Source organism: Tasmannia lanceolata, unplaced genomic scaffold, assembly GCF_043159265.1.
Source record: "Tasmannia lanceolata isolate RefF3 unplaced genomic scaffold, GAP_Taslan_0.1 ptg000020l, whole genome shotgun sequence".
Lineage (NCBI taxonomy): Eukaryota > Viridiplantae > Streptophyta > Magnoliopsida > Canellales > Winteraceae > Tasmannia > Tasmannia lanceolata.
The window spans coordinates 16,614,365-16,628,607 of record NW_027518697.1 but is presented as its reverse complement, the minus strand read 5'-3'; the positions used below and the strand labels follow the sequence as shown (position 1 = coordinate 16,628,607).

Genomic DNA, 14,243 nt, shown 5'->3' with positions numbered 1-14,243 from the left:
ACTTAATTATTATTATTATTTTTGAATGGTAGGCAATTGCATTAAATGAGAAAAAAAGAGGATTTATATACAAATAAAGAGATAGAAAAAGGGAGACAAGAACAAGCCCCACTGCAAGGGTCAAGCTGGAACGGAGTCAAATAGCCCCACTCTCTCCCTAGAGACACCATATCTACTATCTAGCTAAATTGTCTGCCACACCATTAGCTGGCCTCTTAACATGATGGAAAGAAATCAATGCATCCCCCTCCCTGTCTTGGATCTTATCGAAGAAAGAGGCAAATCTCCATGGGAAGGAATGAGAGCCACTAAGCCACCTTATCACATTGAGCGAGTCTCCTTCTACCACTACATTATTCAAATCTTCATTCTCAAGATACCTTATTCCTTGGTAAATAGCAAGCACTTCAGCTTCATTAGCGTCTGCGACTCCAATGGGACCCACAAAAGCCCATTTATAGCTCCAAATTCATCCCTCAACCCCTCCAATTCCGGCAAGATCAGGGTTCCCCATGCTAGAACTGTCAAAGTTTAGCTTCAAAAAACCATGTGCGGGAGGTTCCTAGTCTTGGACAATATTCGATCCTTGGCCTCAACCACCACAAATCTCTTTCCAACCACACTATAAATCATGAACGGATATAAATCTATAGCAAGGAATTTCACCCATGATTAAGTTCCAACCAGAACTTAATTATTTTTGTGCATGCAAGTTACTAGCATATAGTTATTTATATTTTTGGCTTAGTTCATTATCCATGTGCTGTAGGTTTTTATTTTTTTCCATGGTCCATCTTTTGATATATAATTATATTTTTTTAACTAAGTTTCTGTTTTTTGTCAAAAACTCTTATGTGTCACGAGTTACGAGTCATAAAATTAAGAAATCGAGTCACGGGTTGACAACTATGAAAACGACTATAAACAGGCACATTTTGGGCTAAAATGGTAAAAAGACAAAAGTAGCCGTTACAGAGACATTTCAGTAATTTTTGGACACTCAAACGAGCAAAAGTCAAAACTATCTGTTATACAGGATTTTGGACAAAATTCCGGATTTCATCAAATTTAGGCTGAAATTTCCGGAATTGACTGAAATCTGGAACGAAAAGAAATTTCATCGTTTCGTTCCAGTTTCCTGCCGAAACCGAAACGTTTCGTCTTTGGCCTCCCACCCCTTGTTCACATCTTCATCCTCCCAAGGAAGCAGGAATCCCTACTTAGAATGGGGAACCTCGATTCTCCGAAAATCTATTCGAAAACGGGAATCTTTTCGATTCCCCGATTTTTGGGAATCCTGTTTCGGAAACATGGGAAACGCGTATCCCACTCTGTGGGAAGTGTGTTTCTTATCTACCCTCCATGTCTCTTGCTAGTCCTCTTCTCTTCCTCTTCTTAGTATTTACATATAAAGTCATTTAAGTACTTAGGAAAACGAGATTCCATTTTGGGGAAAAAATGGACATCGGTCATTAGAGCCACGTCCACTAAAAGACAAATGGAGGGAGCTCGGATCCTAATAAAAAGCATTAAATACACATTAAAAGGGTCAAATCAAGGGCCATGTCAGCCCCCTTTTTATTTTCCAAATGGAATCCCGTTTTCAAAGTGTTTTCCATAAGGTAATAACCCCCATTTGAATCTATTAAAAATTGTTTCAAGACCCAAATCTAAAAGGATAAAAAATCAACTTTCCAGTTCTAGTACAAAATTCGAAAAAAATGGGTCGGGTCAAAACCTTAACTTCCAAACGATGGGGTATTTTTCCAATTTTAAAAATTCATAAATTCTATCATGTCCAAACATTGTTAAATCTCAAAAGTCTAGAAAAAATCTTATAATTTGATTTCTAAATTTTTTCTTCTTGTCAGGCACTGATCAACGCACTGGTCAACACAGGCATTTCGGCTCATAGTGATTTTTCTTTAAGCAAATGTTGGATCTTTTAATAAAAGTATTTTTTAATATTCGGTTCATATAATTATTTCTTATATTTTTTTAGTAATTTATATATTTTTAAATTATTTTAAATATTTAACTATTAAAAAATTCTCCAACCCTTCACGCTTCCCACCTTCCTGAGAGCCTTCGCTTCCTGCTTCCTGCTTTCGCTTTCCGCTCTGGCAACCTTGGTCCAAACTGCAAGGGCAAAAATCACATCACGAAGGGTCATTTACCACATCCACATTGACATCATCGGCCTACAACCCACGTCTCTGTCACTCCTGGCTCGCACCCAAGTGCATCTTCCCTCTTGGCCTTCTTTTCTTCTATGCTCAGGAGGAGTCAACCTACTACCAAGATTACTCGGCCCACAAACTTGGACCTGGGTCTGCTGGCCACTCAATCCAACACCATTGACCATCCTCCCCAGTGCACCACCTGATCGGTCCAGGTACTATCGTCAACCTACGGACTTGGGCTCGGGCCTACTTGGTAATACCCAATGAATGTAGAATGGGTGCTGGCACAGGCCCATTAAGGAGGCGTCCATCCATGTGAGGAATAAAAAAGGGTTGGGGAGGAGGTGGTGGAACAAGTATCTGATGGCGTCCATCCATGTAAGAAGGAATAAAAGAGGGGTAAAGAGGAGGTGGTGGAACAAGTATCTGATAAATTTGTCTGGGTTACAAGCTTCTTCACTGAACTTAGTATTGTGCCAACAGCATGGGCTTATATGCGTATGCTTGCAAGCTTCTTTATAGAGTAGTTTACCAAATACTCTTTAACAAGTAAAGTTTCAGAATACCCATAATGTATTTGGGTAATTCACCAATCCAAGATTTATGTTTGCATTGAATAAAGTAAAATTTAAGAATACCCACAATGTATCTTGGTCATTCAACAATCCAAAATTTATGTTTCCATTAAATAGATTATTTCTTTCAGTATGAAGTGAAATCCATGTGGGATTCACCCAAAAGAGAACGTAAACGAATGGAAGTATTCGAGAAGTATACTCCTCAACCCCCCTGGTTAGTAGATCAAGATTCAAAAACAAGGGATCCTCATGAAAGTTCAGTTTTCTTTTCAAGAATATATCTTAAAACTTCCCTTGGTTACTACAATAGTATCTGTGTTATGACTATCAGTAGGTCACTTACTAAAAATTCGTAAACAATGGTATACACATCAAAAGGTAACATGTTTTTTCTAGCCTTCAAACAAAGAAAAGCTTCATTAAAAAAAACTAAGCTACAAAGATTATAAAAAAAGGGAAATAATATAATCCTAGCACATCCAAAGAGAAGGAAAATGCAATACCTTCACCCGGTAACCACGTTCCATCAGTCTCTTGACCATTTCTGCTTTAGTTTGGAGGTCTTTTTGTTCCTGGAAATATAATTGATTACTTACGAAGTTAGTTCATTTCTTTAACAATAAGAATGCTCAAAGTAACAAAAGAGACAAAATAGTATGGTCATAGAGTAGAAAAAACATTGTGTACAATACTATAAAATGTGTGAAACCAAGAAGCATAATCATTACCAGTGTTGCTAGGGGCGCTACCCACCCTATCGACCCGTGATCTGGATCACACGACCAGAAACACAGTTCGTTTGCAACCCAGATTGCTAAAAAAATGGTGATCCGGGTCGCACGGCCCAAACATGGTTCATTTGCAACTCAAATCACTAAAAATGGGGACCTGCAAGAGATAAAGAAAGATACGCACCAACATATGCTGAGAGAGAGAGAGAGAGACAGAGAGAGAGAGAGAATTCTCGGTGATAGGAGAGTTGTTTTCGCCCTTTGAGAAAGACACCAACGGCGGATTCTTCCCTCTTGCTGCTCGGTTCATAATTTACACGAGGATATCACACTTCCTCTATTGCCATGCACTTAAAATTCTGGCATTTCCCTTGTTCAAACTCACCAAACTTACCGGTTGATTATGATTCCGTGTTCAAACTCATCAAACTTGCCGGTTGATTATGATTTCATGTTCTTTCCTCATAAAGTTCACTTCATTTGACATTTTTCACTAGTTCCCAATCCCCTTATGCCCTGTTTGTTTTGTATTTTGGTAATTGATAAGAGTCCAAATCACACACGCATGCACACACACACACACACAAAGCATTGAAGCGACCTGGATTAGCGCTCCAAATCGACCCGCAAACCCAAAAAGTGAACAACTAAGCCAACCCTCATCGTGCCGCATATTGGGCTACCATCGTACCCGTACCCGTTTCGCGTACCGAAACAAACCACATTCTAGGAAACATTGCTCATTACTAAAACAAGGACACTAAGTAGATGGTATCTCTTGATAATTATTACAAAATAGAATGGTCATAGAGTAGAAAACCCATCATGTACAATACTATATATGTGTGAAACCAAGAAATATACTCATTACCATAGTTGCAAGGGTGGAAACGGATTCGGGAAGCAAAATAGGACACGGAAATGGGAATCGCAAGGAAGACATAGAGGTGAAATGAGAAACGACAAAATAATAAAAAATCGTATGAGAAACGTCTTAGGAAATACATTAGAAACATTTCAGAAACAATAGAGTAACGTTAATGAAAACACATGTGAAACACAAGGAAAATATGAAATATATAGTTTTGTAGATTTAAATTTTGTTAAGTTCAAATTTCTATTTGGATATTTCTTACCTTTTGTTTTTATTACTGTATACGCCGTTTTTTTCCTTTTTAATATCTATTCCACAATTTTTGTGTGTTTTTTTTAAAATTATTTTCGTAAGTTTCACACATTTTCCACACGTTTCACATACGTTTTCTACCCTCATACGTTTCGCACGTGTTTCATATAATCCTCTTATATGTTTCTCATGCATTTCGGAAACGAGTTTCCCGCTGTTTAGGGAAACGAGCTTCCTACCTTTCCAAAACGCGTTTTAGGGGAAACGAGTTTCCCACCTGCCCAAGGAGTTTCCGGCTACTATGCTCATTACTAAAATAAGGAAACTATCCGATCAATAGATGATGTCTCTTGATAATTATACCAATGTTGAAAAACTCAAATCAACACGAGAATTAGTCTTAATATTTTTAAGTTTGATTTGTCCAAACAAGTCAATGAAGAATTATTGACCAAATGATGAAAGAATTGAAAACCAAAATCATGAAAAAAATAAGAGAAAAGGTACAGTACTATATTGGTCGAGTTTTACGATTAGAAGCCATATCCGCCCAAAGATGGCGATGAACATGCTCCAAACCCCCAAATCCGGAAGGTTAGGAGCACATCTGTGTAGTGAGTATGCTCCCACGTGTCCTGGGAGCTTGATCCTTCCTTGTCCGGAATGCAATCCCACCCCTCTTTGGGAATGCGACACCTCCATAGTATGAATGTGGATATCAATGTTGTCATGTGTTATATGTACATTTGTTGTGGGTGAGTTATCTGTGTAATTCTTTTTAGTGTTTACCCTTCATTAAGGGTACTGTAGTCATTGCAATAATGGATCTCCTTCATGTCAATATATGGCAAGGAGACTCTCTCTCTCCTTATGCTCTTTCAGAAAAATCTTCTCTAGTCTCCTTCTACTTATTCTACATGGTATAAGAGCATCTCCTAGGCTAAACGTTTTTCTATTTGTCTTCATCCCAGATGTCCAGGGCAACTATGGTGAAATTTTCACCCCATACGTGAATCCTGAAACTGTTTTTCTGTTCATCTTCATCCCAAATGTTAGCCATGCTGAAGACCGAAGAGAGCCGCCATTTTATCAAGGTTAAATGGAAAGGAGTCACTAATATAGGGTTGTTTTCGTTGAGGGATGCAGCTCTAAAGGCTTTTCTCCTTTTCAATGCCTCTACGAATTGTGGTAAGCTTTTTGGGTTTTTTCCTTTTCTTTTTTTTAATGGTAACCAAGACGAATTTTTGGGTCTTTTTTTCATATGCTGTTTGGGTTTTTTCCTATTCTTATATCCATTTTTCTGTAACTACGGTCTTTGATCATGCTTCAAAGGAGTTTGTAGAGGGATTCCTCCTCCTTTTGGCCGTTTTTTATCTACAAAGCTGCTGGTAATTTTTGTTTGAGATTCTAACTCGTATCTAAATCTCTGTGACCTTTTTGCATCTATAAACATGCTGTTTTTCTCTTGGTTTGGGCCTGCTTTTTTAACGCTTTTGGACCTTTTATCAATGGTAATACGTTTTTTGGACTTGTGCTTGTAGTTAATTTGTTTCTTACTAGGAAATATTATCATTAATCTGCATTTGCAAGTTTTCAATCTTCATTGACACTTCTTGTCTGTTTTCTGTCCATTTGGGCCTATTTTGACATTTCTTGGCTATTATCAGTCATCATTGGCTTTGATTATTCCTTATCGTGAGGTGTACTGCCATCATAGAGAGTAAACCCATTGATAGTTATAAATCAATGGGAACTGAAAATAATCTCACCAACATTCACCACAATTAAGCCTTACCTCTTACGTGACAATCAAATCTCACAGATCATTATATCCTACCTTCCAAAATGAATAAAAAGACGTGCAATTGAAATTGGCTATTGAACAAGATTGAGTTTCAATAACATGACCCTCAAACTCAGAAATCTTCCATCTACAAGAAAGCATATCATGACTTTTTCTACTTTAGGGATTCTACTTATGCTAGATACGTTTTTCTTCACCCTTCAAATGAAAATACCAGATGAATGAGAATAAACTGAAATAAACTTGAAACTTGACTTTTTCTACTTTATTCTCAAAATAGGTAAGCTTTAATTCCAATAAAATAATGATGCAGAATATGTACAACTTACAATTTTTCCCGTAAAATGGACTTCTTTGCAATTTCCTTTGCGTAGGGTCACTTCATGCTGCATCAGAAAATAGAACTTGTTAAAAATTCTTCAAGGATCTTCCAAAAATCGAATTTCTACGATTAACGATCTTTAGACAATTCATTTCATAGCTTAACATTTGCCATTCAAAAATTAAAAAATTAAAATAAAAAAAAAACATTAGCCTTTTCAGAAAATAGTAAGGAATCTTGGACAAATTTGCTGCAAGTGTAGCAACCCAGGGCCAGTTCTGTTGGTAAGAAACAAGCATATTAAGAAAGATCATTCTTGGCGAGTTCTCATCAAAGAAATTCTCGAAAGATTTCAATTTTTGAGGTTTCTCTTGGAAATTATCATAAATATTAAATAAAAAGATTAAGATAATATGTCCAGACCTAATTCAAAGCCAACGATCGACCTAAAAATTGAATTAATTTCTGATGCATTTATCATGTTTTTTTTCAAGAAGAAAGAAGCAGAAACAGATGGGCGTTATTACTCTAGATACAGATACAACAAGAATTTGTTATGATACATTCCCTTTACAAGAATAGTGTCCCTATTCACTCCAAAGAGACTTGTATTATGAACTTGTCAGGAGATGAAAAAAGCTGGCAAAAATTGAAAAGTAACTTACCTTGCCTTTTGAACGGTCCTTTTCCTTAACTTGTTGTTTGTACTTCTCTCTATGGTAGTCCATGATCTTACAAACAGGAGGCTTTGCATTTCGTTGGACCTGTACAATACAAAAAAGGAATTTTACTGATCCCCAAAGGAAGCAGCTAAAGAAAAAAATAAGTTCCATCTTAAGAAAAAAATAAGTTTTATGCAATATGACAAAGTGGACGCCATTGAATTATGTGACACTATATTCGCATAATGAATTTCAAGAACACTAGCATACATAAAGAGGAGAATCAAAGAATCATCAAAAGAGAACTTCTTACTTATTTTATAGACGATCCTTGTAACTATTTGCAGAAAGTGAAAAAAAATATAATTAATATAAAAGGAAAGAGAAACAAATAACAAACATGAACCAGAATGCAAACTTGTTACCCCCAGACCCAGAATGGGATTTCTCACATAAGATGGGCCCATCAAATGATAGTTGAAAAAGTAGGTTAGGTCCAAGTTGTTCAAGTTTGACTTGAAATGTCTTCATACAAACCTAAAATACGATACAATGCTCCTCAATATCAACTTGCCTTGGTCAAGTTTGACCTTCAATCAAGCCTAAAACACGATACAATTCTCCTCAATATCAACTTCCCCTGATCAAATTAGTAAAATAATGTATAAACAAATAGATTTATATCATTCAATCATCCCAAATGCATTTAGGTAACTTCATATAACCTAACTTTAAAAATAACAAATAAAACATTTTTCGATTAATTACTTTGTCAAGATAAGGTAATAAATTGATAGGAAGTTACATGAAAGATGGGGAGATAGCTTTAATTGTGAGTTTGTTAAGTAGGTTAGAAGGGGTGTGCATAAAAAGGGGTAGGAATTGTGGATAGGGGAAAGGACCGTGGGTGGAAATTTTCAGTTAGGTCATCCTATAAAGTTTATTGTAGGGCTCCCAAGGTTATTTCATTATATTGGACTGCAAGTTTGGCGATGGAGAAGTTTGCAATGAATTCTCATCTTCAGCATTGAAAATCACGGCCATGACCTCTACCAGCATAACCTTTGTGTGCTGAAGATGTCAAAGCAAACTCATTACCAGCATTGAAAATCAAGGAGGATTTGCAGATCCTAATGGGCAGAAGATGAGAATATACAACCCGGACCCCAACCCACCCACCCCGGTCTCTCAAATTAGAGGAGGATTTAGAGCCCATGCTTTGCATGGGAAGGTTAGTATCTCAAACTCAAACTCAAACTCAACAAAGCCTTTGTCCCAAACTAGTTGGGGTCGGCTAAATGAATCCTTTAGAAAAAAATCATGAAGAAGGTAAAAGGAATCTACCCGGCTCTAATCCTGGTTCTAGTTGGGTTCTTCTACGTGGATCATTTTCGTCCATTCTATCCTATCCAAGGTCATGCTCTCTGTTATGTTCCTAGCTATCAAGTCTTTTCTCACTGTTTCTAACCAAGTTGTTTTCGGTCTGCCCCTACCTCTTTTTACTCCATCAATTTGGCACAAGTCGCCTCTTCTCACCGGAGCATCCAAAGGCCTACGTTGGATGGGATGGTTAGTATCTAACACCTTTAAACCGTGTAACAGAGGCCTGCCTTCGGAATCTCTGGTTGTCAATCAGCTGGAGTTATTTTTGCAAAGCCCATCTCAAAAGACTAGATTTATAAGTTTTCCATCCTCCTTTTAAAAACATCAGTGGTAACTCTCATCTTACACTAGAGTAGCTCACATGGTGTGCTAAACTACATATGTAAATTGACAAGAGCTTTCCTTGGTATTAAGTCAGAAGAGTGGGTCATCCTTGGTAGATCACATCATATACAGTAACTGATATATTTAAAAAGTAAAAAGAAAAATAAAGCAAAACCAAATAGGAGAAAATTAGAACATGGTATGTAGGAAGCATGAAATAGAAAACTAATACGCAGCCAGATACAGAAATCAGAAGCATATGAGCAAAAAGTAAACATGGATTCATCATTTCAAAAAAAAAAAGTAAACATAGATTCTATAGATAGTCCATATCAGATAAGTCATTGTATTTATAAAAGTTATCACCTCTTGAGACATATGAAATCAGGGATTTGCTAGCGTCCATCGTAGAAGGCATTTCACGGATGGCCTGTTGCATGTGAGAGCAGCCACAGAGGCTCACTTTTCAGCAGATTTTGTCTTCATTCGCGAGCTGGCTGCTCTCACAAGTAACAGGCCATCCACGAAATGCCTTCTGCGATGGACGCTAGCAAATCCCATAAAATTAATATAAAATTCCACTGAAAGAACTTGCCTCGACTAAATCAAGATTGAGCTTCATTGCACGATCCAATGCCTCACGCCTTGAAACGATACCATGCCCTACAAAATTGCTCAAATTATGCTCTGCTTTGGTTTACAATAACAGGTTAACTGCAAGGTTTTAAATTTCAGTCGTCATGATGGAACATTTCAGTTTCAGTTGGAAATTTTGGAGGAAATCCTGTAAAATCATGGAAATATAAAGGAAAATATGCAAATGATAGAATTCTAAGATGAAACATCAAGAAATTCTAGAATAAGCACAAATACAAACTTAGAAAGCATCACATAAGCAAGACATTCATACATAATGGTTTAATAACATCGAACATATAATGGCAGTGTTGCGCATGTCTGATAATTCAGTACATACCACATTCCGCGTGTAATTCATATAAGTATTTAGGGATTTGCTAGGGACCATCGCAGAAAGGCATTTCACGTCTGGCTGTTGCACGAGAGAGCAACCACACAGGCTCACTTTTCAGCCGATTTTTTCTTATTCATTTAATTCATCTGAGGTGGTTGCTCTCACATGCAACAGCCAGCCGCGAAATGCCTTTCGGTGTTGGTTCCTAGCAAATCCCAAATATTTATACATAATACATACCCTACATTTTACATGCAATTCATATAAATATAATTATGTAATACATATTGATATAGTATATCATTAATGCACTTATGATTTTTGGTTTCAATATGTATTTCGATTTTGGTACCGTTTCGCTGGGTATGGAACGGAAATATTTTGGTCATTTTGTGTCGGATTCGGTGGAAAATTAAAAACCATGGTTAAGTACAACCTAGAACCATCCAAACAAATAAACATGTGTGTGACCTAAAAACTCCTTTATAAAATAAACATATCTGGAATGCATATGTCATGTGAGTACGGTTAAGCAAATTTTACATGTATAAGTAGCAGCATTACCAATAAAAGATTTTTTCTTCTTTTTGAAATAGATTTCCAATAAAAAATGAATTGAAGGCTTGATTAAAGTGGAAGTTTGTGGTTTACTTCTAGGAGTCGTAGGACTCGCATTATCGAGGAGTTGTTGGGTCCTTTATGGGTGGAGGGGAATTCTACTAATGTGACTTCTTAGCATCTAGTGCAAGCAAGAGACTGTGACGGATAGCAAACGTTATTTTGGAAGCATTGGATCTAAGTAGAGAGTCACCGCCTACACTCATCACATCCCAAGGAGAGTTTAATGATGTTGCAGTCTTCTTAGCTAAGGAAGGTTTGGATGGAAGCAAGCTTAGACATGGTCAAGAGCTTCCTCCTCTGTAGTTATTCCTTGATCTCACTTGTGTCTTTTCTTTTGGATTGCAAGAAAAACATTTCATGCGGGAAATTTTTCCCAAGGAAAAATATTGCACAATTTAGAGTGTTATGATATGGTTATGGCTTATTTAGAGGGATATTGTTATAAATTGAAGGTCACTGTAAATAAAATTTGAACTAAGGTTGTTCAGGTTACTTTTTTGTATGTGTAATCAAAAAGTGGTAAAACATCAAATTCTAAAATAAAAAAAAATTTCCTTTCCAAAATTTTCACAAAAATTCCTGCAATCGAAACAGGGCCTTAATGAAACCCTCCATTTTTATCATTCAGAAAAAATAAACAGATAAATAAAAGAAAAATGCACCAAAATTCAACGCATTGAATTGAATATCAAAAGATTCATACCTTCCTCTGTAACAAGCCTAACAAAATCCGCAGTGATCGCTCTATTAAGCCTAGGCCCATTTGGGTCTTTTGTTTCTGGCTTTGGTTTGGGCTGAAATTTGATAGATTTTATTGATCAGCAAAAAAAATGGGCAATCAATCAATCAACAAAATTACATGAGAATTATAAAACTACCTGGACAGGCGCAGCGAAAAATCTTGAAACAACATATTGCTCAGTAGGCCTCTGATGAATAAAAGAATCAGAGCTCTTCAAAACCCTAATTCTCCCAATGAGAATTCGATCAATTGGAGTAAACCCATAAACCCTAGAGTACAATCTCTTGCATTGATGAGAATAGTACTCAAATCTTGTAGGCCTAATACGATACCAAAATACCATCTTTCCTAGAAATTTCAAATCAGATGCATTCTATTATTCGAGTTTCAGAAAAGACCAAACAAAAGAAGAATCTAAAACCCAAAACCCAAATCAGTGAAACATAAAAATCGGCCTTTCGATATGTAAACAAGGGTTTTTTTAAAAAAAAAAGAGAGGACAGTAGTACAAATAAGGGTTCTTATTGATGACTGAAAAAAAGAAACTCAATCACAACAGGGAAATGTTATCAGCACTACCGTATTTTGATGAGGGCACTCTCAATTTATTAAAAGTACGGTATGGGCCACACCATAGGATGATCCAAACCATCTATTAGATGGGCCACAGCCTAAATAGGTTGTGCCCCAAAAATTATTTCCGTAGGTTGATCCTAACCCTCCGATCTATAGAGGGTTATGATCAACCCTCTAACATTCAGATCGGAGGCCAATACCGTACTTTTAATAAAGTGAGAGTGCCCTCATCAAAATACAGTAGTGCTGATAACATTTGCCTCTCACAATATATATGGCAATAATTTCTTTGTTATGTCTTGCTCATCCAGACCTTGATCGATATTCCGGCAAACGAGATTTGATAATTTCAGCCCTGTTTTAGCCGTTTTACCCTTTTTTATATACCAAGTGTGGCCGTACAAAGTCGTAGTTTTTAAAAAGTACGGTAGGGCCCACTCCATAGGATGATCCAAACCGTCCATTTGTTGGGACACAGCATAAATAAGTTGTGCCCCAAAAATCATTTCCATAGGAAGGTTCTAACCCTCTGATCTATATATGTTTCCATAATGTGCAGTCTCTATGCGAATGGTTTTTGGGGCACAACTTATTGACGTTGTGGCCCAACAGATGGACAGTTTGGATAGTCCTATGGAGTGGGCTTACCGTACTTTTAAAAAAATATATATGAGTTTTTTTGGGAGTTTATTACCTAGGGACTTAGTTTTCTTGTTTTGGAACTGTGCAAGTTATTTACTATTGTGCTAGTGTTTAGGGAAGCTAAGTATAGTCAAGAAAAGTTAATCTCGGATTTGAAGTGTAGGGTACATTTGGAGTGGCCCAACAGATGAACAGTTTGGCCACACATCATATGAAATCTCCAAAAAAATAAGGTAGATTGAACTTGTAGCACATCTGGGTGCACGTAGTTGCCGGGTGAATTATAAATGTAGTAGTCAGAATGGTGTAATAACAATGAAGTAGTCTCATTGTACAGCAGTTGTAAATGTAAGTAGTATTTGGTTGTCGGGATTTGCTAGGGAGCATTGCAGAAGGAATTTCGCATAACGGCCGTTGCATGAGAGAGCAGCCACCTCATATGAATTAAATGAATAAGGACAAAATCTGTTGAAAAGCGAGCCAATGTGGCTGCTCTCTCATGCAACAGCCGTTCCACAAAATGCCTTATGCGATGGTCTCTAGCAAATCCCTTGGTTGTCAATAGTTTTATGGTATGGAGTGTCATAACAAAATAAAGGTCGGTAGAGGTGTTATTACTAATATAGAGAGATGAGAGAGAAAGAGTGACAAAAGCTAAATCTCAAGAATCTACAAGCAAAAAACCACATTTTAAAAGTAGTCTGGCGGGGGGACAAAAATCATGTCACATGTGCAAACATGGGAGAGATAAGGTAAATAGTTTCTTACAAGTTTGAATCAAAACATGCAACCAAACACCACTGGCCGTTGATGTGGCACCCAATTACAGGTCAAAAACACCTAGTAAGTACCCTAGAAATTGTGCAACCCTCACGTGATCTTGGTCCCATGATTGACTAAGATCCCATGCATAAGATGAAGAACTATAAAAATCAAAATTTTACTTCTTGTAGGTGGAATATCACTAAAGGATGCACTTGCTTTAGACTCCCTAGGTTCAAATGGACTTGCTGCCGAGGCCAGATGATCATTAGCATTATCTCTATGATATGCTTCCAAATCATCTGTATTCAAAGTGGTAGAAAGTCCCGTCACTTGCTAGATCAAACATGTAAACATTCCCAATAGTACGCTTCAATACTCGAAATAGTCTATCGGCTCGATCTTGCAACTTGCCATGATTACCCTGTGAAAATCTCTTCCAGCATGTTTCAACATAAAGTCTCCTTTATGTTTCACATAGCTCTTATGCTGATCAGTTCAGACAGATCACCCCATTGGGTTCATCTGAGTTAGCATCATCTAATTCCATTTTTCATGGTCCATTGGTTCTTTACTTCTTTATGAAAGTAAAATTGCTATAAAGACAGGTTGTTAGGCTCCTTACTATAAAGACAGGTTGTAGGCTTTGTTTGTGTCTTGAGCATAGTCAGCAAAACTCCATTTTAAATGGCGTATTTAAAAAAAGAAAAAGAAAAATGTTTTATTGGTGTGCCGTTTAAAACTTTTACAACGAATAAAACTCCGAATTTTTGTGGGAAAAGTTTTAAACACGTTTAAAACGTATTTTTTTGGG

The 14,243-nt window shown here is 36.9% G+C and overlaps 1 protein-coding gene across 1 annotated transcript in view; it reads right to left on the bottom strand.

Moving 5' to 3' along the window:
• The window catches only part of LOC143854642 (translation initiation factor 3 (IF-3) family protein), a 30,089-nt gene extending 18,140 nt beyond the window's left edge, over positions 1-11,949 (bottom strand). Inside the window, exons 1-6 of the mRNA XM_077364697.1 lie at positions 11,586-11,949; positions 11,411-11,501; positions 9,709-9,776; positions 7,410-7,508; positions 6,752-6,808; positions 3,265-3,333 (exon numbers count right to left, since the gene is read on the bottom strand). Of these exons, the coding sequence (XP_077220812.1) occupies positions 3,265-3,333; positions 6,752-6,808; positions 7,410-7,508; positions 9,709-9,776; positions 11,411-11,501; positions 11,586-11,792 (591 nt within the window). The 5' untranslated portion in view covers positions 11,793-11,949. The remainder of the gene's footprint in view (positions 1-3,264; positions 3,334-6,751; positions 6,809-7,409; positions 7,509-9,708; positions 9,777-11,410; positions 11,502-11,585) is intronic.
• Positions 11,950-14,243: the final 2,294 nt, after the last annotated feature.